This window comes from Apostichopus japonicus, chromosome 1 (assembly GCF_037975245.1).
Source record: "Apostichopus japonicus isolate 1M-3 chromosome 1, ASM3797524v1, whole genome shotgun sequence".
In the NCBI taxonomy this organism is placed as follows: domain Eukaryota; kingdom Metazoa; phylum Echinodermata; class Holothuroidea; order Aspidochirotida; family Stichopodidae; genus Apostichopus; species Apostichopus japonicus.
In genome coordinates, this window is record NC_092561.1 from 7,286,457 (window position 1) to 7,311,441 (window position 24,985).

A 24,985-nucleotide genomic window follows, 5' to 3' on the forward strand; every position below is an offset into this window, starting at 1 on the left:
ATGGCATGTAGCAAAGACCAATTCCTATAGTTTTTATCAACTGTGTATCCAATTCTTTTCATGTGCAGTACTCCAACAAACTCAAACGTGCATGCATTTTATTCTTCGTACCCATTTATATTGTATTTTATCTGCAGTTTTACTACATATTTTGTGTCATTTTTTATTTTATTTACTGTAACATAGCGTTTTAGAGCCCTTTTGTGGATTTTACGCTTTATAAAAGAAATTATTAAATTATTATTATTATTAGTTTGCACCTCATGTAGCCAATGCATCGTGCCATACAGCAATCCATCATCTCTCTGGCCCTAAAAGCACACTAAGCTGATAGCCTAACCCTCTCAGTAACAAAGAAAAACTATTTGCATAGTACCTTCTATACTAATAAGGCCAACCATAGGTACACATGCTATGGAATTTTGGTGAACCTTGGCACAGTGCCAGTACGAAAGGAAACTTGGTCTGCCAAGATAACTGTATACAGTCTAAAGGTAATAAAACGCTGCAATGGGCAAATAATTTCGGAAACAGTGCGTTGCTCAAATATTTGGATAGACGTGGTGTGGATGTTGGGTCGCACACAAGGATGATCTGATATTAATAATCGTCAGAAAGTGATGGAAAGTAATAAGATTTGAGAGAACGGTGTATGACTATTTATGATATAAGTTGTATGTATGTATGTATATTAGATCCTCCTTTGAGCCTCATTGGCTTATCAAAGCCGCAAGCTGACCGAAGTCAGTCTTTTACATTAATTTTTTTTTTTTTTAGTTGTAAAGCAGTTAAGCTTAGTTGTAAAGCGGTTAACCACGAATATGAAAGACAAACTTCCTGGCTGGCAGGAACTGTTCCATTGAGACAATATCCTATTGTGATGTCTACAATTCAGAATGTCTCTTTACGTTTGTTTACTGTCCTCAGGAGCAACAGGAAGCCGTTCAGAAACGATGCATTCAGGCCGAACCGAGACATGGGGAAGTCTGGTGCTCTGTATCCAAAAATATCAGCAATTGGAGGAAGAAGACGGATGAGCTGTTACCATTGGTTGCTGGAGAGCTCAGCGCAGTATTTTAGAGCCTCTGTGTGTATGGTGAGGTGAGGGGGGGAGGGGGCAGGTGGTTTGGGGAGGGAATAGAGGGGGTTGTGATGATGTTACACATGCATCGATATAATGGAACTAGAAGTGATCTGTGAGAACATTATTCACAGGACCTTTAACACAGGCATCTAGCCAGCAATTTTGAGTAAGGTCTCCGACAATTTAAGTAACTTGTGAAGTTTTTGTGCACAAGGTGGTGGCACACATGGTGAGGGCGGGGGAGGGGGAGCTGAGTCAGCATGGGGGAGGGGGTATTGCCCATCTATGACCAGCCTGATTTACAAGCCTGTCTTCTCTTATCGCCTGTTTGGTGGCACAAATAGGAGCACAGTAGTCTGAACGGGGAAAGGGAGGGGAATGTGGAGGGGCAATTGTATCCCTGTGCTCCCAGCCTGATTTTGGCCCTGTGCTGCATTGCTTCATCAACAGTTTGTCAATGGTTATAAAAATGAAGGGACAAAGAAAAGAGTGTTTTGGTTAGAAGAAGGAATTTTCCAAGTACCTGTGAAAGGAAAGATAAAACCCCTTCACTAGTTGTTTAGCATTACAGTGAAAGCAGTGTTACTTTAAAGGAATTACTATCCCTTGATGAATTGAATTCACACAAAGGCCCCCCTCCCTCCTCTCCTCCCCTCCACCCTCTTTCAAACACACAACATAAAATTAGTTAAAAAAGTAGTTGTTAGCACCAGTTGTCAGCATCACAATGAAAGCAGTTAATATCCAAGGTATAAGTATCCCTTGATGAAATTAATTCAGCAGCCGACATTAACCAAAAGAAGACAATTGATAGAAAACTGTTCATGTCTTCTGTCCAATACCAATGTCTCATGTGCATGCAGATTTGATGAAAGTTGATTCTGGGAGGGCGTGGCTTAGAAGAGTGTCTGAAGCTAAAGGTTATGGCAACATGAAAAAGACTAAAGCTTAATACCTTAACACATTCCTCCGAGATAAATGGGAAATTTTTTTTTTTTTTTTGGAACTTCCTGTTCTGTTCCTTTCCTTTCCTTTTTTTTTATTTTCCTTCTTTTGATAAGATGAATTTTAAAATGTCATAGCTTGTCCATGAATGTGAGTCATTACAAAAGTACTGGCAAGTATTAAAAAACAAAACTGTTCTTCATTTTTTTCATCTTTGAGGTTTATATGAAAACTTTTGTATCATAGTTGATGACTTTTTTGAACTTCTCTACTTCCTTTTTTTCCCACTAAAGTGAAGGGTAAGAGTGTAACGTCCATGTCTTGTTGCAGGCATTTGGGTTTGACAGGAAGATTCAAGCTGAAAAGCAAACACAACGATGAAAATATCAAATTGGCCCAATTATGAGCAACAGAAATGTATGGTCTAGACATTACATTATGTTACTGTTCTGGAAGGTTTTATTTATTGACTACTAAAAATTCCAATCCAATCCAAATGTTCCAACCTCCTCCCCATTGTACAGTTTTGCTGGCACCATCCCCCACCCCCCTGACCTTGGGAACCCTTTGACCTTGGGACATATGCCTATTGGATAATTTGGTGCTGCCACCCACAAACACACTGAAGTACAATGAAATACATATCTGTTTGTTTGTTTCTCTGGTGTTCACTCCCCCCCACAATATATATATATATATATATATATATATATATATACATACATACATACATAGAGCAGGTGCATGTCCTGTCCTACATGCACCTGTTAGACTGATAAGGCACCAGATGTTCCACCCTCCTCCTACCAATTGTACAGTTTTGCAGGCACCATCCCCCCACCCCCCCCCCCCAAAGGTTGTATTCTTGTCTTGAAGTATTCACTGAGGTCCCCATGACCTTGGGATGTATGCCTATTGGATATTTTGGTGCTTCACACACAAACACAAACACACATAGTGTATTTCAATAGTGTTCACCCCCCCCCAAAAAAAAAATATATATATATATATATATATATATATATATATATATGTATATATATGTATATAGGTATATATATAGATATATAAATGTATATATATATTGCAGGTGCATGTCCTACATGCACCTGTTAGGCTGATACATTAACATGCAATTGAGGTTTGTAAAGTCATTCCTGCTTTCTAATTATTTCCATTGGAATATATTTTTGTTGTTGTTGCCCGGTTTCATGAATACTGAAGAATTGCATCACATATCTAGGGCACTGGCCAAGTGTTTATTAATAAAACATTTGTTTTGATATCATTTTGTCATGTTTGCTTAATTTCATAGGCAGTTTCATTTAACATAAACATTATACTAAACACGTTTGTACTTAAAGGAAACAAGTGTGTTAAATATCACTAGATTCTCACAGTGAACCACAGATATCAAAATAACACAGACACTAATTATTATATCTAGTTAGGAAGCTAGGTAATGTCAACTCCAAATCATTTGTTAATTACAGACCACAATAAGTTAAATTTAATCGCTTTGTTCAAAATATCTTCCTGCTACATAAAACATTCAAAGAGGCGAACATTCAAAGAGGCTTTTGATGTGAACTGCCTTCCACCCAATTCCCCTCCCACTGTACCCAATTCCCCTACCATACCCTTTAGTTACTAGCCTTTAAAGGTATTTATTACAGGCCCCAAATTATAGCACACTAATAATTGCTAGAAATTGTCAAAAAGTACTTTACTTTTAAAAGGTCTTTACTTTCCAATTCTCAGACATTTTTAATGAACACACAAGAAGACTGAATGTCCCAGTGAGGAAAATTTCCTGGACGATCGTAATAAAAACAGTTTAAGAATTTTGACCAAAGGTGACCATATTTGAATATCTAGCATATTTGGGGCCAATACAGCATACCTTTTAAACAAAAGGTTTTTGCTGCCTTGTAATGAAAGATCAAAATCTCACACTGCAGTGAATGCTTCATTACATGTTATCTTTTAATACAACTTTTTGGTTTTGAGACACTACCCTTCAAACTTTTAAGGCTCAACAATCAAAGCAGCTGGACCATCAAGTCTAGCACACATGCCAGTACCTTAGAAGTAATATATATATATATATATATATATATATATATATATATATATATAATATAAATATATATATATATATAATATAAATATATATATATATATATCTGGAATTACGACCTTAGTTTCGAACTTCTGGAATCCCGGTGGAGGCTGGAAGATTTTTCACTGTTCCGGATTTTCCAAGTCACTACGATTTCAATTATATATGTATATTGGTTTGCCTTTGTCGTTTACCTCCATTTCATTTAACAAAGTATATATATATATGTATATATATATATAAATTTTTTTTTTTTTTTTTAACCACAAAAAAATATGCCTCAGAATGCGTGATTCACGTCTAAAAATGTTCATTGCTTTTGTTCAAAAAGTGAAGGGTCATGTGCAAAGAAGGGCGGACTCACATGTGATGAAGTTTCCCACCTGCCCGCTTGTATTGCTCAAGCCAGTTGAGTAATTACGTGGCACCAGAGGAAAAGGTGGGATCTGATACTCCCTCAAGTCTCCCACCCACCCTCTCCCCAGTACCTTACGCCTAAGCAGTTTGGGAATGTCAAGAGAATATTCGTTTACGGATTATAATTGGAAGCCTCCTCTGCACAATGAATGGATAGATGTTATCACCTTTTGACCTCTCGTTTTCGCATGTTTGTCTAAACTTGGCCCCACCTTCCGGGGACTCACTCCATGCACAAATATATAAGTCTAGTGTCAACAGATATGTGTACCAAGGAGGCGACAAGAACTACAAAGGGTAGGCCTAGTCACTTAACATACTTTGCTCACTCAAATGAAAACAGATGTAAATGATAATGACTATGTAAAAGTGAAACCAAAACTATTTTATGGAGACAAAAATAACACACAGGAATGATGACGAAATTAGAAACTGCAGACAGTTGCAAACAACAATAACGAAATCAGTAAAAGAGAAAGTGTAATTTAAACCATAGCTTTGTTACTAATGTTTGTTTTGTTCAGGTATACGACAAATAAATATGCACTCTGGCGTGGGCTATAGGCTTCACAGACCGGAAGCACTATAGAGCAGTACTGAAACTGCTGTCATAAAAAAATTTAAAAAACAGTTATAGTACACATAGAGTACATTGTAGAATGCTCCCTGGGAGATGAGTTTTCCATTTCTTTCGTTACCACACCACGGTAAATATGAATGCTACTTGACCTACATAACTATCACGTCAACAGCAATTCTTATCATTCCCTTACAAATTTTGTACCCACACAGATAATCTGTTTTACTATTTTATCATTTTGTATTGACCTGAATTAGCTGCAATGTGTTTCAAGCAGCACATTAACTCTCACCATCAACTCATTTTTGTCTTTTTCTCACGGAAAGGAACTATTGACAAAGTAGCAGTATTTTAATTGGTTAAGATGACCTCGTTTCTGGTGAGTATTTGAACCAGGAACCTGATTGTGGTTAGAGTAGACAACCACTACACCAGGCTTCACCAATTAAAGGGTGTGAAGACTCGCACACAAAGAAACGTCTCATGTCGGTAATCTGAACTAGTTTCGAATGAGGTGTAACAGAAGTGTTAGACACCACCATCGATCCCAGAAAATACACACACACCTTCCTACCTTCCGTAATTAGACACTAGTGTACAGTCAATACATACAGCTACGGTCAATACCCACAGCACAGTGTACAAACAATACAGTGATGGACATCTCAGGTCCAGCTAAAGATAACAAGGTATCACGTTTCATTAAACTGCACTGTCTGCAATTTGTAGCGACACAAACAAAACGTCACTTTCAAGCATTGGAAAGTTAACTTTTTCAGATGGCCGCACGCGGTTTGGTTGGGGCGAGTCTTCAATGCCTTTAACTAGTGCCTGGAGCTTACTTACACCAACATCATTCTCTTGTTCGTAATAAGGAATAAAGAAGCAAGAAAGCTATAGACTATAGTCTGCGGTGACCTTCTTAAGACTTATCTTCTTTTCTAGGTTTCTTGGGGAAGAGAAAGAACAAAACAGGGAGCACAACATGGATGACATGACAGAGCACAGAAATGGTATAGTCCCAAAGATAAAATAATGACTAATACTACATAAATGAAAACAGTAAAATAACAACTTAATAACCGACAAAACAGATTTTTTTTTTCTTTGGTTTTCTGAGATACTGAAATGATGTAAATTTGAATATGACTTAATTGAGCAACATTATGATTACTTCATTTTCGTAGCATTATTCGGACAAGAATGACGTCCGATGCATATATTCTTAAAGATCGACTCTAACAAAATGAACTCAAATGAAGACACAAACCAAACTATCATCTCCAGCTTGTATGATAGAGATAACTTTGTGACGAACAGCCAACCCCAAACAGCCGAGAGAAATGTTGCTTTGTTTGGGAGATACCCTTTGTTTAAAAGTTATGCAGTTGGGGAAAGGGTGGGGGGGGGTGGTGATATCACTTTGTGAGTATGTGATGTCACAGCACCACTAGAACCTGAAACCATTCTAATTTCTCTTTGTTTCCTTTTCATATTCTCAGGGCATTTGCATGTCAATCCTGTTGACACTGAAACCAAACGCCTATCATAACAGAAAAAAAACATTTGTAATAAATTAAGAGAAAACATACAGGGCACAGTGTAGGCGCGTAGCCAGGAATTTGCCAAGGGAGGGTCGAACCTGTAGGCAAACTATCAGAGTCGTTGTTTCTGCATTGAAAACTCTAAGCATAGCGCCACCATGTGTTGGCGCTGCGCGTAAAAGAAAATTTTGGCTGAAAATGCCTCCCAGATCTCTGGAAATGGCACTTCCCAGGCCTTGTAAGTTGCATCTAAGCTTGAAATTACTAGGGATGTCATAAAAACATACAACAAAAATATGCTCAAGGGGGGGGCAGTCTCCCCTTTTCCCCCTCCCCTTGGCTACGCACCTGGCACAGTGACTTCATATTTTTAGCTTGCTCAAGCCTCGATCCAGCCTTTGTTCGGTTAAGATGTTACCAATTTGCGCCAAAATGACAAATTCCCTTAAATCTAATGAGTGAGGAATATAACATAATGAAACTGCAAAATGACAGAATGGTTATTTATCAAATATCGTCATGAATTTAAAAATTTTGCAAAAACGATGAACTGCGGCAAAGTTGAAATAAATAATGAGAAAAACAAGAGATCTTAAAACATTTCCAACATAGTTTGGAGAAGTTTTTCATTAGATTCACGGCTCTATCCCATAGACCGTTGACGTTGATGATGATTATTGGGTTTGTGTCTCCTTCTATAAAGCTTATTGACTCCCAATGACCTTTGTACCCTGATGGCTCCATCAATGCCTATATAGATAGTGAATTGGGAAAATCGATTGAAAACTGCTCTTTGCAATTTCATTGCTTAAAATGATGGCAAATTTTTTTTTTCTAATTTAACTTTTCAAGCAAACCAAGTTTACAATAGCTCAAAACTTATAAAAATATTTCAAAACAGAATGATGGCAATTAACTAGTAATTAGTGACAAGGGCGGCGGAAGCACTTTTAATCTGGGGGGGCACCGACATCAAAGGCCACTTTGCAGAAATTCGTGTATTATTGTATTATCTTATTTGCGTATACACATCACTCCATCAAGCCCCCCCCCCCTCAAGGAAAATATGCATATAGCACTGCAATATCCAATTAACAAATTGGGAAACAAGGAACAAGTTTTCTTTTGAGACAAAATGAGGTGAAATCATGCTAATTGCTAATGTAGGAATCTTCCGAATTAGAGTTTATTTCTTGTTAATATCTTAACAAATTTGTTTCCATTCGAAATAGTTTTGAGTTTGACCGACAGAAATTCATTAAAAGTCAGGGGCGTAGCCAGGATTTGCAAAGTTGTATGCACGACTATCTGAGCGGAGCGCCACCAAATTTTTGGTTTTACAAACCCCTCAGATGGCCGGAAACGGCCCTTCCCGAGTGTTCATTCTGGTTACCTGGCCTCTAATTGCTAACTTGAGACACCTCAATTTTTATGTAGAAAAAGGGCACATTTTTAACATGAGGAAAAGTGGGGGGGCACGTGCCCCCTGTGCCCCCCCGGTTCCGCCGCCCTTGATTAGTCATCTCATAAGGTTCTAAAAACATTTGTTTACCATTTTTTCTTTCTTTCATAGCATTATTAATCACATGCCAAAAAAACATATATAAAAAAAAAAAATTAAAAAAGCAAAATTATGGTGAATTATCTCGAATTTTTCGATGTAATTTGTAAACGATATTTGTTGAATCTCAGCAAATGAATTAATGACAAACCAAAATAAGCACAGAAAGCTGCTGTTAACATAAAAAGACAAAAACCTCAACATGTGCCTCTGAAATTGTGAAATGTCATAACAAACAATAATTTGTCAAAATCAATGCAAAAAGCTGCTTTTTTACATAAGTATTTTAATATTTCAAATGTACCTCTTTAGTTGCAAACTATTAATGCCTACTTTTGACCTGACGATACAATCTTCAGTACACGATCTTTCTTCAAGTGTCCTCCTCTTTAGGTCCACTCGGATCAGTTCTATTTCCACCATTGCAAGATACACTTTGCTCTTCCAACTCTCCGACGATAATACTTATGGCTTGAAGGTAGTCTAGCTTCGTTTCCATGATTTTCACCAAGTCACGGAGGACGTCCTCGACGGGTTCCGACGAGTGTCGGTAGAAGTAGAATTCCAGCACGTTCGCCGCACAGCGTTCTTGGTCGTCTTGCCAGCGTATCTCCTGACTCGTCAGCCCCATGGCATCAGCTAAGAGATGCCAGTACGGGGAACCCAGCGGGTCGCGTAGGTCCAACACCAGACAAAGTTCTCTGAAACGGCCGTCGCTGAAAAATCTTTGTGCGTTGGGTCCGGGGGAGAGGTTACCCTGGAGGCCACGGAACACTTCGGGGGCGCTCTTCTCGCTGGCGGAGTGGACCGAGGTCACCGGGCCCTGCGGTTTCGAAGATAGGCGAGAATTTTTAGATATTCATGTCGGAGGTGGAAGGCTGTGGGATGGGAGAAAACAGTGCGGGATACAAGAAAATATGTGTTGTGTCATGCTGGGAAGAAAATATATAAAGTAAAAAGCAACAGAAAGCTGAGGTTTGGGAGCAGCAGCTAGCTGATTAGTTTCTAAACCAACTGCATATGTTTGAATTCTTATATCTAGTGCCACCAGCCAAGCAAATGAGAAGTGAGCCCACTCATATATATTATTTCTGATAGTGTTGAAATCCTCGACTACTAAGCTATGTCTAGGCCAGGAGGTTGCTAGATTTTGCTGACTTCATACTAACATTAATTCCTATTATCTCAAAGTCAACTGCTTCAATGTATTCTAATATTGATAATTATATATGGTTTTTGCTACAACATGCAATAAGGCAAAGCAAAATGTTCTCTTAAGCACAATTAATAGTTTACTTCTAAACATGACAACCCTATAAATGAAAGTAGCTGTCTACTGTTTGCAAATTCCTGTCATCCAAAATGATACTGTGTGAAACAGATATACCCCAAAAATAGGTCACAAAAGTGGACTTCTGAATTTTCCAAAGCGATCCATTTGAAAGGAGTTATCGAACAATTAAAATGTTGCGATTCTGACCGCAGCTCCATGTTTGATTGATTCACCACATGTTAGCATGAAGTGTATGTGGCTTATTGAACCAAATGTAATGTCAATAATGCTGGCAGCCAAAAAAACTGAGCTAAAGAAAACTAAAAATAGAATATAGGTACAAACAGGAAAGCACAATTCAAACTAGTCGGGACATCAAATTGACGACTGGTACTACCGGTGAAAACAGCATACAAGAGAGGAACTGACATAAAGTCATGGAGTGACTCTGTTAAATTCCTCATTTCATCTCACTTGATAAAGACTGCGTTATTTCATCGAGATATCCCAATCAGAAATTCCCGGGTGGATGATGTCAACATTTCAGAAGATTACCAATTTGGATCACATTTCCATTTTGGAAGTTCAAGGGATATTTAAGAAATGATGGTATTAAACTCCCAGAAAATTCACTTTTGAACTGCCTTATTTTTTTAGGTTTTTTTTTTTTTTTACATTAAAAAGCAGTACCACAAAATTCCCTCCAGTTTTGACAAGTTTTATGACATTTGGATTGAAATATTTCATTTTCACCAATGTGCAGGTAGTCAATTTTGACATTGCTGACATTAAGGAAATGTTTCATCTAATTGAAACATTTTTCATGAATGTCAGAAATTAAGGCATCAATGCGATGTGGCAAACTGAGAATGTGTGAGGAACATATAAGATCATGGGTTAGTAAGTTAAATGAGAGTGTTGTGAATGTTGTTAGCAACTGTGCATGACATAACTGTGGGTAAAATGTGACCTTGCAAATAAAAATGTGACCTTGCAAATAAAACTGTGACTGTTTAAACTTTTAACGACAAAAAATCCACCTATTTGTTTTATCAATTCTGTAAACTATGATTTGATGACCATGCTGAAAATCTGTCCACCACAACTGCTGTTACGAATGTAACCGTTAATTACATGGCATCTCGGATTCAGGTGATTTAGCAAAAAGGATATTTTGATAACTTTAGTCTCGCTAAATTAATGAGTTCAACGTGAGTCTTTTCAGAAAACTAAGCAAGATATAATTCCTGCACAAGTTGTTCTCCAGATATGCAACAAGTATAGGTCTAGAGTAAGGTGACCATATTTGCCTGACTGGAATCAGGGACATTTATTGAGTGACTGATATGGGGGGAGGGGTCTAAGGGGAGGGGGTGTCCCCTCTCCATTGGAAAATTTTCAAATGCCTAAGGTGCTTAGATGTAAAATGGTGATACTTAGAAGCACTTTTTAAATCAATTTTATTTTCAAAAATGAGCTTTTTCTAAGATGAAATTTACTTACTTTACGAAAGAGCGCTAGGCTAGATCGATCTAGCATATTCTACTTTACACTGGCCCACCTGAAATACTATAGTTCCGTTCTGCGACTGCACACTTGACTAAATTTTGTTTTTACAATTATTTTACTAATAATGTGGGATATTTTCGAAATTCCTGAACACTTTGACGAATCGGGGACATTTTCGGGGACACTTGTTCATCGGGGACAGCACACTGTAATCGGGGACTGTCCCCGAAAATCGGGGACGTCTGGTCACCTTAGTCTAGAGGAAACATTTTCCTTTCAAAAAAGAAAGAAAACGTTTTTTTTTTGGTATTATTCTCCTCTCTTTCAAACATGTGTCAGACTTACTTTAACCACAGAATATTTTTGATAAATAAATAAATAAATCAGTCAAACTGCTAAGTTACTTTTTCAAAACTCAGTGTAAGGAATGTTGATAGCGACATTGCATAACACATGACTCCAATCCTTCACGTTTACCTGTTTAGTTTGCTTCTTTTCCCTGTCGAAAGAGTTAAGCTGATTCATGGGAGGATTCCGCAACTTTTCTTGCTTCTTCCTCTGTTTCTTCATCGTCTTTCTCAGCTGCCTCTCAAAAGACTCATTGTAAAAATAGCCAGGGCTAAGGGCATGTATAAAGGACGGCAAATCTAAACCGTTCTCACAGACAACGGGAATGAAGTTATTGCACTTTTTGGTGAGGGTTTTATAGAGCCCTGTGTGATGTTCCAGCTTACTGTGGTCATGGTTTAGAGAATTCGAGGTTATCAATGGCACGACTAAGGTGCAATTGTCTATCACTTCTTCCAGTTGCTCAAAGTGTGGTTCTCCTATTGTAAACTCTTCTCTGGACATGGTCGTCCATTGGTTCTTCTTACATAGAGTCACAAAATTATCTCTATGCTCCTTGTCCTTTGGGTCGTAGAGGACGAGGACGTCATGGTACTCCTCGTCGTCACTGTCGCCCTCGCTGTCGCAACGAGACACGGAGGCCTCCTTGCTGACAAGAGGCGAGAACGGTTTCTCAACGCTCCCGCATTTGTTCTCTTTAAACCCTTGAGATCGTTTGCTCGCATTACGTTCCAACGGTATCTGGTATTGCACATTTCCCTCTTCTACCTTAGTCTCCACTGGAATAATTCCCTCCTCTTGGAAACATCGGGTCGTGACTTCCCCGCCGTTGGGGACTTTAGTCGATGACGCCGTGACTTGTGACTTTGTTTCCGAGACCGTCGACGATAACGGTTTTGGGAAGCAGCTTCCGCAATCTCTCGTCTGAGATTCTTTGACCTCTGACACAAATGTCGGAGCACTCATGGCGAACGAAGAATCGTTCCCTGTTAGATCAAAATATTTACGGGAGGAATCTTCTCCAATATCATGATTTCCTGCCATTTTTCTCGTAAAGTTTCTTGGTTGGTCTCCGTCACTGTTACACCTGATGGCCTTATCTTTGGAAGATATGCTCAAGTCGGTAAAGTTCTCCGGTGTTTGCTCTTCTTGATCACCAGAGCGATCTTGTCGTTCCGATAGATTATAGTCACGACTACCATTCTGTCCATCCTGGACCTTTCTTTGAAAGTGCAGTAATCTCTCTCGTTGATCTTCATTGGTCAATCGCTTCCCGCCTTCGGCCCCTAACAACGGATCAGGTTCCATCTTGATGTCATCGAGACTCCAGCTTCTGCTGCGGACACTAATTTAATACTAAGCTACCTTCTAAAGACATCATCTGTAGGAATAAAGTTATGAAAAAGGGCATATTCATAAATACCCATCATAGAAGAATCAAAGATAGACAGACAAATTTAGTATACAGGTTTCACTTTCTAAACAGATTGGCGACTAACATTGCATAAAAATAATTATTGTAGCTAAAAGTGGCTTACCTACAGTAGTTCTAACATAGTTCAAGTATTTACATTGGTCCATATTGGACCCCGTACATTTTATACCGTAGTATTAGTCAGTTCTACTTGTCAATAATGTTGTATGGCACCTAGCCTAACATATATAATAGATGTACATGTTCACATGCAGATTCGTAGCCTATCTGTCGTTGAAGCAATGAGTTTGCCGAACTTAGAGTAGGCACAGACGTACAGACACGAATGTTTTTCCTTTTTCCAACTTTCCACACCTATGACATGTTATGCCTCCATAGTTTGCATCAAAATTTCTACTTACCTCTTGAAAGCCTTATCCGGACTAGTTATTCTGTTGAATTGTGTGCTCATACTGTCGGTGGTTTTACTGCACCAGCGTGAATTTTATTCTCTCACGTTGTCTTCACATTCCAAACTGTGTATGTACATAATATGAGATGAGTAATATCTGTAACGTACTGTAGTATCGTAATTTCAAACATGCCCAGTAGCAAACAACAGATCTACCTAAGCCTTCCAATCAATGAGTCATTTCTAACAATAACTTTACTATAAAGTATGAACGTACCTGTAAATAAATGCATTTGTTGCGAACGTCGAATAGTTGTTATTTTTGGGAATCCCCTCTACTCGTACATTACGTAATAGTGCAATTGTTGGCTCAAGGGGCTAAATTGTGCTCATTTACACCAGGGAGTTGTTATGGAACTCCCTGGTTACACATCATTACGGCGGGTTCGATACATTGACAGGTGTTAAAAAAAAAACATCTTCCCACATTTGCTAACGAAGAACACTTTTTAACAGAAAGCAAACGTATAATTGTATCATTGCTTAGACTGCGATTACTCGGACATTGATATAGTGCGTGCCTTAATTGTCCGATTTCTCAATTTCAAATTTATTCTCATATGTTTGTACAAGATTAACACAAAAAATAACATTAGTCTGAGAATACCAAGCCTTTCTTCACACACCTCTAGGGGAGATTTGCGTACTGCAATGCAGGCATTTTCACAGAAATTTGCCATTTAAGTGCCTATAATTAATTTGAGCTTAATTTGTTTGCAGCTATGAGTTATAATTGAAAAAAAAAAAATCAGAAGAGATCCCATAACCTCCACTCAACCCCCCTGCCCCCTAAGAAAAACAATCATCTACTTTATCACGGATTGTTGTGTTACTGATGAATGCATGTGGTTGCCACTGATGAATGCATGAGGTTGCCATCTTTGTTTAAAGGCTGGAATCCAGTTTTTGAATATATAGCTTATTAGAAACGATATTACGGTACCTAACCATCACTGTTGGTATATGCAAGACATTAATTTTGGGCCAATTTCACCTCTGGCCTACATGTTGTCCTTTTCAACATAACCCTCAACATCTGGAAAAAAAAAATTGTAATATTTGTCTCATCATTCTCTACATATGGTGTGGTTTAATGGCTATTTCCTACGTGTTGACAACCAGAAAATGGCTAAACACAAATATTTGGGTTGCAACTAGTAGTAGCCTACTATAGTAATAATAATAATAATAGCAATAATAATAGCAATAATAATAATAATAGCAATAATAATAATAATAGCAATAAAAATAATAATAATAATAATAATAATAGCAATAATAATAGCAATAATAATAATAGCAATATTAATAATACATTATGTAGGCACTAGTGTCTTGTCTCAATGTAGGCCTATACCTTATTTGAGTGTGCCACTGTTGGCAACAATTAATGACAGTCTCAATTAAACAACTTGATCGCGTTAATGACAGAAATGTGCAAAGTTAGTGGAAAACGTACCTGAACTTGAGTTTAACACTGGATATGTTACTGGATACTAAGGAGTGATAGTTCCGGTGCTTTTCAATCATAAGGTCCCGCCGAGTTCGAGTCACTCCAAGATTAATGTATGTCGTCCAGTTACAGATGTTGACGGCAATTCATAATCATGGACGTTAAATATGAATCTATTATCTAAGAGACTGACTTCGGTCAGCTTGCGGCTTTGATTCCTGCTTGCAGGAGGATCTAATATAAATATATACATACATATATACACCCATACATACATATGATATTCCGGGCCTCATAACATTAAGTCATACTTTCACACATTCACACACACACACACACAGATCCTCTTCAAAATTAAAAGGTCACCGTAAGGGTACCGGGTACCGTTAAGAAAACAATCGAATGGAGAATGAAACTCGATTCAATAAAGAAGATATAGATGACACGCAATGATACGTATAACCTCAAAATATGTCCACTGTTCATACGCGTTCACTTTCAATCCGCCAATATATGTGTCATAAAGAACTGATCACATTTATATTTAATAATAAAAACGTCATAATATTTGGTTCTAGAAGCGAAGGGACTTCCCGATAGGCAGGCGCGTAGCCAAGGGGGGGGGGGGCGAAGGGGCAGCCGCCCCCTCCCTTGAGCATATTTTTTTTAAATTTAAATGTTTTTATGATATCGCTAGTATTTTCAAAAGAGATAATACTAAGATGCAACTTTCAAGGCCTGGGAAGTGCCATTTCCTGCGACCTGGGAGGCATTTTCAGCCAAAATTTTCTCGTACGCTTCGCGCCAACTCATGGTGGCGCTAGGCTTAGATAGTTTACAATGCCGAATTTACACTTTCGCCCCTCCCTTGGCAAATTCCTGGCTACGCGCCTGCCGATAGGTGGAGTAATTGCTTCAGAAAACATCCCGGCTTGCTGCAAGCCCTTTCGGCATCCCTTTGGGACGCCGATGTGCATCCTACCGAAGACTATATTAGAACCATGTACTTGTAGTCATAACAAACTATGTAGTAACAAATTACTATGAAATAAAAAAAAATTACTAGGTAACAAAAAATATTTGTCGAAAACAAATTACTTGTAATAAAAAATTAGTAATATTTTATAATAAATTACAAATTGAATATCAGATCAATAATTTGTAATAAAGTAATAATTCGTAGCAGAGAAATTTATGGATAGAACGGGATTCGAACCAGTTACCTATGGGTAATTCAGTTTTTTTTGTAGCATCACGAAAGAATGTGATTTCTTGTATTTTTGTTGTCATGCTCAAGTCACCGATGAACGAAGATCCGTTCAGAGGATGCAGTGCTTAGGTAGTGCCATGTATATAGGAAAGGGGATGGGGGGGGAGGGTCCTCCCCCAGAAAATATTAAGAGGTACATTCTGAGGCTTGTTTAGTCTATAAATGACCAAGGTTGTGCTAACGACAAGTTTTAGTTTACGTTTTGCCTGGGTTGAAATGAATGGGTCATGGGAGAGGGTAGCACCGCACACATACCCTTGTAACCGCCACTGGTACACCACTCGTCAATGCAACCTTGGACTGAAGCAAGTTATTTGTGCTTCAAAGGCGCTGTGAAAAACATTATAGTTTAGACATTTCCATGATAAAGATTCAGTTTAAATATCAGGAAGGTGGTGAGGGGGAGAGAGGGGAGATGGGGCGGGGGGGGGATATACATTAAGTTTTCTCCCTCTCTTTCGTTTGTTCCTCGCAAACGTCTTCAACGAAGAGTTCTCCTCCTTCGTTTTGGTGACTTATGCGTAAATATTGAGAATGCATGCGTTTGACCAAAATTTCTACACCAGGTAGGCTGGAACAAGGATTTTTTTTTATTGACCAGTTGTATTGGCATTGTAACAGACATCATATCTCATTCATTGAGCTGTTACGAATGTTACATTTGTGGTCGCATAAAGTGTCGTAAAAATATCTGCTGATAATTATTATTATTATAAGTTCACACTCCCAAATTACAATTCGGTAAGAAATTATCTTCACTGTTTTCTGGTCACTGTTGCAAAAGTGGATGTAAAAATGATTTAAAAGATGGCGCTGTTCATAAATAGAAAGCAGAGCCGTACGGGTTCTGATAGAAAGTAACCACATGATGGATGGCGTGTACTGAAGATACCGTAGCATAATTTGCGTATATGAACGTAAGCTACATCCGCCCGAAATTTCTAACGCTTGTTGGGGAGGGAGGGGGGGGGGTGGGTGGGAGCCCTAGAGAGACCATTTTGTATTTAATTAATATCTTGCTTGGATGCCAAAGAGTGTGAAATAAAACTACAGATGGTTTAAAGGCAAGGATGATTGATTGTTAAGAAATTCGTTGGCGACCAGGAAAATGAGAAAGCTGGACTTGAAGCATCAGTTGGGAAGTCTTGTGTGTAACGTTTTACCAATTCCTGGTTAAACTTGCAATTGCCATGATAGTCCAAGCCATCATTTGGTGGGTAAGACTTATCAGTTGAAAACTGTCATACAATTGCGACTTTGAAAAGTCAAAACGACAAATTTTAGCAATGAATTGTCGGACTGTATGGGCATTTTTGTAACATGTACCGCGATACTCTTGCATGGTTAAAGTATGGTAATTCCACATTATAACATACCTGCAACCGTCCTCATAATCAACACACCTTTGATGTGTTCAATTTGTATCCAAACAGTTGTGACAATTTTAACTTTTTTGGGGGTTACTTATCAACATCCGTGTATCACAAAATTCCTGGGAGTCATCTGTGGGCAGTGTCAAGAAAACCTCACCGTGGCAACATATGTTTGGACACATCACAAAAGCTTCAGTATTATCCCCCTCCCCCAAATATGCTATACAGTCAATTAATGGTCATTATATTTCAACTACAAGGTGCTATTTACCCGCTTTCCACTAGCTGGGACATTTTCCACTCCAACAGAACATCGCTCTGAATATTTATCATTGCTGGGAATAATATGGAGGGTGAGAAGAACCTCTAATAAGGCACTTCTAATGTAAACTTCTATAATATTGTAATAAGTTGCTAGAAAAATGTAACAACTTTATGAAAGATGTGAAAATTGAGGTATGTTGCAAGCAGCTGAATATGCTTGCAAAGAAAAAATTAAAAAGTATTAATGAATAATATGATAAAATAAAATATTGAAAATAAGGACAAGAAATGAGGCAATTACCTTGTTATGGTTTTATAATTGTTATATTCATTTCAACACTGAATAAGAACCTTTTTTGTTTCAAAAATGATGTTAATAAACTTCTGACACCAAACCATTTTGAATGAACCAGTAATAATGTTCATCGGCCAGGGAAATGGGTGAAAATAGTCACTTTTCCTACCATGCCATTCATAGACAATGCATACCTTTCTGTAAGTTCTTTGAGAATGTAACCAAAAACTCATTTGTGACAGCAAAAAGTGGATTCCTTGTTTTTTTGAAAATCGTCGAAAAAAAATAACGAAAGACAAAAAATTGGCTTCATTTTTGGTACAGTATGATGTACTATATCTCTCAATTGTTTTTTTTTTTTAAATTACATTTTTTTTTATTCTTTTTCAACTGTATGTTTTGTTTGCTGAATTTGTTGTTGTTGATGACATTAAAATCTATGCTTTGACGGTTCAGACATACTCATGCACCAATTCTTATCACAACTAAACATGCTTCTCTAAACCCAAAACACAGCAGGTGTAAATATTTTAACTATTTTTCTTGTCACTCATTTCACACATAAATATCATTACTTAGATTCAAAGAAGTCTTGTTGGTGTTGTCAATCTCTAGCTATATCCTGAAGTATCATTAAGCCTTGGCCAACCCCTTCAAGTCTGTCAAACATTTGTCCAGGATCGCTGTTTCCTGTGAAATATGAGAATAAAGGAAACAGAGATTATTAATGGATGAATCGCAAAAAAAAGTGTCTCGTACTGTTGTATATTTTTGCCCGTGGGAGAAGACTGTCGGTAGCTGACATGACCTATGAACACTCGATTAAACAAAAGTCAATGAATTTTAGACAAATATTGATCTCCCACTAAATATTGGCTCTGTGATATCTGTTTCTGATGTACACATCATCTCTTAATCAAAACAGACAATGCACTCTTTTCTAATGGAATGGTTGATTGGCACTTTGTACGTACAAAATAAACACAATATTAGCAAGCTCTTGTTTCAAATGGAAGTAACAACAGATACATTCACAGATGAAACCCAGTTTTCTTGAGAAAGCTATCACCTTTTTTTCCTCCATGTACTGAAATCCTGAGCTTTCCTGGTCAAGAAAGTTTTTACTATACAAGGAAAAAATGTCCTTAGTGATTTCTCAATCCTATTATTAAAGATGCCTATTTCCCAGCAATGGTCAAGTGATAATTGCATGTTTTTCTTCCCACTGAGGAGAGGTTTATGAAATGGGACGATTTGGAAAAGCAGGGGTGAACAGTGTCTAGGTTTCTGTCTAGTCTAACATAAATTCCTCACCTGTTGTGGAGTAATGCTCTTTAAGACATTTTCTTCTATCCACTGGACCATATTCTGCTGTTCCATCCTTCTTCGGAGGCTCTCGACATCCACTTGGTAGTCCTGCACAGAGAAAAACAAAGCAACTGATAATGGACCAAACAACAAATCTGTTTTCAATTATGTATGCTATTGTATTCGTTTTGGTGATATCAAAATTTGTCAATCTAATAAACAAAATAATGAAGTCATATTGCCGGCTGTCAAACCAAGTAGAAAACAAAAAACAAAAAACCAAAATCTTTATACTAAAGATAATCATTACGTGCCCCAGATTATAGCATGCTTAAAAATTGCTCGAAATATTCTACAGTACCTTCATGGAGGGTGCTTCTCACCGTATCATTCTCACAAGGGTTATATTAGGCAATACAAATGCATTGGCTAGAATATATGCTTAAGGGTGCAGCTGTCTCAATAATAGTCTAAGCATGTGTGGCAACGTTAACAGAACATAATGACACTATTCAGTGGCGTAGGAAGGTAGTTTTGAGTGGAAGGGCTGAAGACTGATGGCCGGCCTGGGGGAGGGGTCTAAGGGGAGGGGGTGTCCCCCTCCCCTTTGGAATTTTTTAGCATTTCCAGGTGGCCTCAGATGCAATTTGGTGCAATATAGCACACATCAACACCCACTCCATTTTGTAAAGAATTTTGCATTTTCACCTGGCCTTAGATGCATTTTGGTGCTTCAAATGAGATTTTTTTCTCATTTGGAAATGAAAAAGGGGTTTTCTGACTTGCGGAGCGGGGGGGGTGGAACGATACTTCCGCCCCCCATATTTTTCACTGGGGGGCTGGCGCCCCCCCAGTTCCTACGCCCTTGACACTATTGTCAATGTCCTAATGCATTTATCACATTTATTTGCTGATAATGAAACCGGCTGCATTTATATATATACCTGTACTACCAGACAACTAAGTAAAAAGAAAGCAAAACAGTAATGAAATTGACAGCATCCTCATTTTTTTGCAATGTTTTTTTGGCCAACAAAGTTTGAACACATTAATGTCACCCATCAAGTGACTTCTCTTTCTTACCAATCTTCCTTTGACACTATTTGCAACTTGCTGCAATCTCTCCCTGTACTCCAGCTCCAACTGCATCTGAATGTTTTCCTGTGAATATAAAAGAAGGAAATAAATAGTCAATGGTTCATTGTATCAAAAGGTATACGTAGAAAGACACTCTCCTGGGTGTGCTCTGATTGACCAGGGTAAGTCTTTACTAGTACTCGTGTATGAGTGCAGTTGCCTGTGCTATTACTCCTATAGTTGCCTGCACTAGTACTCGTATATATGGTATAGTTGCTTGTACTAGTACTCGTATATATGGTATAGTTGCTTGTACTAGTACTCGTATATATGGTATAGTTGCTTGTACTAGTACTCGTATATATGGTATAGTTGCTTGTACTAGTACTCGTATATATGGTATAGTTGCTTGTACTAGTACTCGTATATATGGTATAGTTGCTTGTACTAGTACTCGTATATATGGTATAGTTGCTTGTACTAGTACTTGTATATATGGTATAGTTGCTTGTACTAGTACTCGTATATATGGTATAGTTGCTTGTACTAGTACTCGTATATATGGTATAGTTGCTTGTACTAGTACTCGTATATGAGTATAGTTGCCTGCACTAGTACTCGTATATATGGTATAGTTACCTCTACTAGTATTCGTATTTGAGTATAGTTGCCTGTACTAGAGCTCGTATATATGGTATAGTTGCCTGTACTAGTATTCGTATTTGAGTATAGTTGCTTGTACTAGTACTCGTATATATGGTATAGTTGCCTGTACTGGTACTCGTATTTGAGCATAGTTGCCTGTACTAGTACACTTGTATATATGGTATAGTTGCCTCTACTAGTACCCCAATTTGAGTATAGTTGCCTGTACTGGTACCCCTATTTGAGTATAGTTGCTTGTACTTGTACTCGTATATGAGTATAGTTGCCTGTACTAGTACTCATATTTGGGTACAATTGCCTGTACTAGTACACCCAGTATATAAGTACAGTTGCCTGTACTAGTACTTGTATATGAGAACAGCAGCCTGTACTAGTACCCCAATTTGAGTACAGTAACCTGTACTAGTACTCGTATTTGAATATAGTTGCCTGTCCTGGTACTCGTACTTGAGTATATTTTGTTGCCTGTGCGTGTAATCATTGTCAAATATTTCTACTTAATACTCAAGGCATCTTAGAAATCTGGTGTAGATACGAGTACAGGGCTAGGTACTCTTACTCTCCCGAAGAGCCTTGTACATTTGTACCCATACCGAGGAGAAATCTGTACTTATACTCATACCACAAGTCTGCTGCTGTTCTATGAAAGTTAAATGATTTCTTGACTTACTCTCTTGGCATCAAAGAGATGACTCCTTCCTTCCAGACGCCATTGCTCCTTCTTCTCTCCTTCGATGGCTTCTGCAAGGTTTGCTAGCTCAGCATTTTTGGAGGAATACGCTTGGACGAGATCGGCCTGTAAATGTAAAAAGTTGCAAATTTGAAATATGACGGCCGGCTCACTTTTAGCTATCAAAGCAAGAAAGGAGTCATTCACTGTATGATCGATTAAAATTGATTTCACACAATCTTTGCTTTCCTTGTTTGATATTGGCAAAGGTCAGGCCATCTTGGGAGAGATGCCTTTTGCAAAGCAATTTCAATCTCTCCTTGTCGGTGTGCATAGACAGTGACATAGGAAGCGGGAAGGGTGACACAGGAAGTGGGAAGGGTGACCTAGAGATTGAAAAGTTTTGGCAGTTTTCATCCCAATCTCTTTCCTCCCCTCACCCCAACACACTCACCCCTACACACACCATCTCAATCATCCATAAGTAGTTCATCTATGATTACTCTACACCTTAAAATAGATAGAACACCTACCTCTCTTTGCCTGTCAGCATAAGCGGCGATGCTAGGTCCAAACTTTTTGATGGTGTAGACGAGGAGACCGATGGCGACAGTTGCGTGAACAGTCTCTGGTCCAAAGATGTAGATTTCCTTGTTGATGAGGTACATGACTAATCCAAAGCCAAACATGTATGGACCTAAGGAGAAAGAATGAGATGACGAAATGTACTATGTAAGCATAAGACCAAAGGACTCCATACAAAAGATGTATGAACCTAACCAAAAAACATGCGATGAAGTAATGTACAATGTAAGCATTATAACACCAAAAGGCTATGGACATACAAATCTGCATATATACACATCAACAGAAAGCCAGTTTGGGCCCCAGGCACCACTATGTCACAGAGCTACGTTCCTTGTATTTCTTCGTCAAGTGCATATTATGTAAATGAGAAATTTAGAATACTTTATTCTTATCCAATATTTTTTCCCACCTCAAAAATTGAAAATTGTTCAGTTTCACAGCAAGAGCCAAACAGTACAACCACCTGATAATGATAGTTGTCTAATGAACATTACATGATGCTGATCAGATCCAATGCCTCTCTCCCACACAAACATATATATACACACACACACAGTATGGATTACATGAGTGATTTCAACCAAAACATGAACAAATTCAATACAAAGGAGAACGGACAATGAAATGAGTGTCATCGCCTTAAAATTAGTTAATTACCTACCTGTAACCCCGGTTTTGCCGTAGAACATTTGTAACCATTCTTCTGGAATGAAACCCAGCCTGACTTTGCCTCCATGCTCTGGCATTTTGTAGGGCATGGACTTTTGATTGGAGGTATGAAGTAGACACATCTTTGGAGCTGCAGCAATGCTACAGATGGAAATAAAAAATGGGCACATGTAGAGTGTAGGTAAGAAGGTAAGAAGAGGGGAAATCATTAGAAAGAGCAAATGGTTATAGTCAATGTTTAATGCAAAGTTACTTAAGTCCAAGCAATATTGAAAACCCCTTTACATACTTGACAAATGATGACATTGAGCAAACTGCTCATTAAAAACAAGAAATTGAAATAAACAAATTCCTCTCAGTTTCTTCGAAACTAGATAGCATTGTTTTTTTGTAATCAGTTGCCGTGGGCCAGAACTACAACATAACACCATATATGTCTGAGTGCTGTTTTTCAAGCCAAGAAAGTGTCTGGTCAGTGTTTGCACAGACATGAAAGTATTAACTCTCTATATGGTGTTTTTAAAAAGAATCAAAACAAATTAATCATATTAATAATGGAACAGTACAATAGCTCATTGCCTAAATCATTAGGGTTTTCTTCCTTGTTTTAACAACATGGGTCAACCCTGAACAATTTTTTTACAATCTCCAAGTAGTATGTGTAGCTAACATCCAAGAAAAGAGTCAGGGTCCAAATGTCAATATGCAATATAAAAGTCTTACCTTGGTCCTGCTGTCCGCAAAACCACATTTGACAAAGCAGCACCTGAAAAATAAGGCAAGAAATTAACTTGACAGATCTAGTATTTGTTGAATGGATTCTAAACATTGACCAGGATACTATAAACTTAAGAAAAAGAAAAAAGAGGGCAATGCAATATTTTAGCAACAATAAGAAATACACTAAAAAAGTTGGAATATATATATTTTTCCAAGCAGAGAAATGATATACAATACAAAGTGCTTAATTATACAAGTTCTATGATCTCCCAATTTGCTCATTCAGGTGTTAATAGGCCTAGGCTAGTTAATGGCAATCACTTTGAATCATTTGGTTTTGTGTATCTTGCAAAATAAGAACATTTATTCCTCAGTATTCGGGATACAAGTACTTTAGATTTGGCTGGGAAAAACTCATAGAGCAGTATATAAGAACTATATTCTGCTGTCTGTAAAAACTTAATGACACGAAACACTTCAATTTTCAGGCTAATCAATCCTGAATTAAACTTTTTACACATGAGGTTATTTCAATGGTGACTACGATTTTGCATGGTCTAAATTACAGGATGCTATCCATGAAGAAATCTAACACCAAATGAAATGATCATTTAAACATTAAACATTCTTTTGAAACTTGAGTCTTAAGCAAACACCAGGTAATATAATGGAATTTCAAATATCCTTATTCTCTTTCCACTGAATCGTAACAGCAACTGTAGCCATTGTTTCCTATGCTAGGCTGTGGTACTCCGTATTATTAGAAACTAGGTCTAGGCCTAATGTTGCATACTACATACTAGTTAGGCCTGCATAAGGCTACTATGTACTGTCATTACTTCAAACTTGGGCATACAATGGAAGCTTAGGCTTTAATTCCAATTCCTTTTAAACGATAGGCTACTGAATTATTACACGCTACTGCTTCATGTATGCGAACTTGAGACGTCCTATTAAAGGTCAATACATTTGTTCAAATAAGATATCCAAGTCAAGGAAATCACTTACTATTCCTTAATACCACCCGTGAAAACATCTTATTTTCTTATTTTGCTGTTTGTATGAAAAAGTCCTGCTTTTACGTAGTGCGTGTTTCAGATCATCGTCGGCAGAAAACGAAAAAAGTGATGATAAACCTGTCCAGAATCTGCCATTGATAATATGCTAGAATTGCTTATCTATCTTGCGATGTGGTACAGTATATATTATACGCGAATGATAAGCAACGAATAACATTTCATTAACCCCTTTCAAAGGCCGCCCCTATACCCATGGGCGACGATCATGGGGGGACATGTCTCCCCCAATATTTTAGGTGGGGGATATAGTATCTAATATCCCCCCAATATTTGGTGGCATAGTT

General features: G+C 37.9%; 3 protein-coding genes across 4 annotated transcripts in view; 1 reads left to right on the forward strand and 2 right to left on the reverse strand.

Annotated features, from left to right (window-relative positions):
* The window catches only part of LOC139965917 (pre-mRNA-processing factor 6-like), a 29,055-nt gene extending 22,224 nt beyond the window's left edge, over positions 1-6,831 (forward strand). Inside the window, exon 25 of the mRNA XM_071968635.1 lies at positions 928-6,831. Within this exon, the coding sequence (XP_071824736.1) occupies positions 928-1,080 (153 nt within the window). The 3' untranslated portion in view covers positions 1,081-6,831. The remainder of the gene's footprint in view (positions 1-927) is intronic.
* LOC139965933 (uncharacterized) lies at positions 5,050-15,025 on the reverse strand. 2 transcript variants are annotated; one of them, XM_071968637.1, is made up of 4 exons: positions 14,729-15,025; positions 13,220-13,333; positions 11,513-12,764; positions 5,050-9,076 (listed from the first exon to the last, which is right to left on the reverse strand). In XM_071968637.1, exons 3-4 carry the CDS (start codon positions 12,689-12,691, stop codon positions 8,627-8,629), a joined length of 1,629 nt encoding a protein of 542 aa, XP_071824738.1. In that variant the 5' UTR covers positions 12,692-12,764; positions 13,220-13,333; positions 14,729-15,025; the 3' UTR covers positions 5,050-8,626. The 2 variants fall into 2 exon arrangements, with proteins under 2 accessions (XP_071824738.1, XP_071824737.1); XM_071968636.1 differs by lacking the exon at positions 14,729-15,025 and having other exon boundaries at positions 13,220-13,384.
* Positions 15,026-17,926: 2,901 nt separating this feature from the next.
* LOC139965828 (ATP synthase F(0) complex subunit B1, mitochondrial-like) lies at positions 17,927-24,781 on the reverse strand. Its single transcript, XM_071968592.1, has 8 exons — positions 24,631-24,781; positions 23,626-23,668; positions 22,895-23,043; positions 22,179-22,342; positions 21,646-21,771; positions 20,316-20,393; positions 19,239-19,340; positions 17,927-18,614 (listed from the first exon to the last, which is right to left on the reverse strand). Exons 1-8 carry the CDS (start codon positions 24,656-24,658, stop codon positions 18,558-18,560), a joined length of 747 nt encoding a protein of 248 aa, XP_071824693.1. The 5' UTR covers positions 24,659-24,781; the 3' UTR covers positions 17,927-18,557.
* Positions 24,782-24,985: the final 204 nt, after the last annotated feature.

Excerpts from the sequence above, each read along its gene's own strand:
- LOC139965933 (XM_071968637.1), bottom strand. The coding sequence starts at position 12,691 with ATGGAACCTGATCCGTTGTTAGGGGCCGAAGGCGGGAAGCGATTGACC. Across the intron at positions 9,077-11,512 it reads AAAAGAAGCAAACTAAACAG|GGCCCGGTGACCTCGGTCCA; the intron begins GTAAACGTGAAG and ends TCGAAACCGCAG.
- LOC139965828 (XM_071968592.1), bottom strand. The coding sequence starts at position 24,658 with ATGTTTTCACGGGTGGTATTAAGGAATA. Across the intron at positions 22,343-22,894 it reads CGGCAAAACCGGGGTTACAG|GTCCATACATGTTTGGCTTT; the intron begins GTAGGTAATTAA and ends CTTTCTCCTTAG. Across the intron at positions 21,772-22,178 it reads ATGCTGACAGGCAAAGAGAG|GCCGATCTCGTCCAAGCGTA; the intron begins GTAGGTGTTCTA and ends TTACATTTACAG.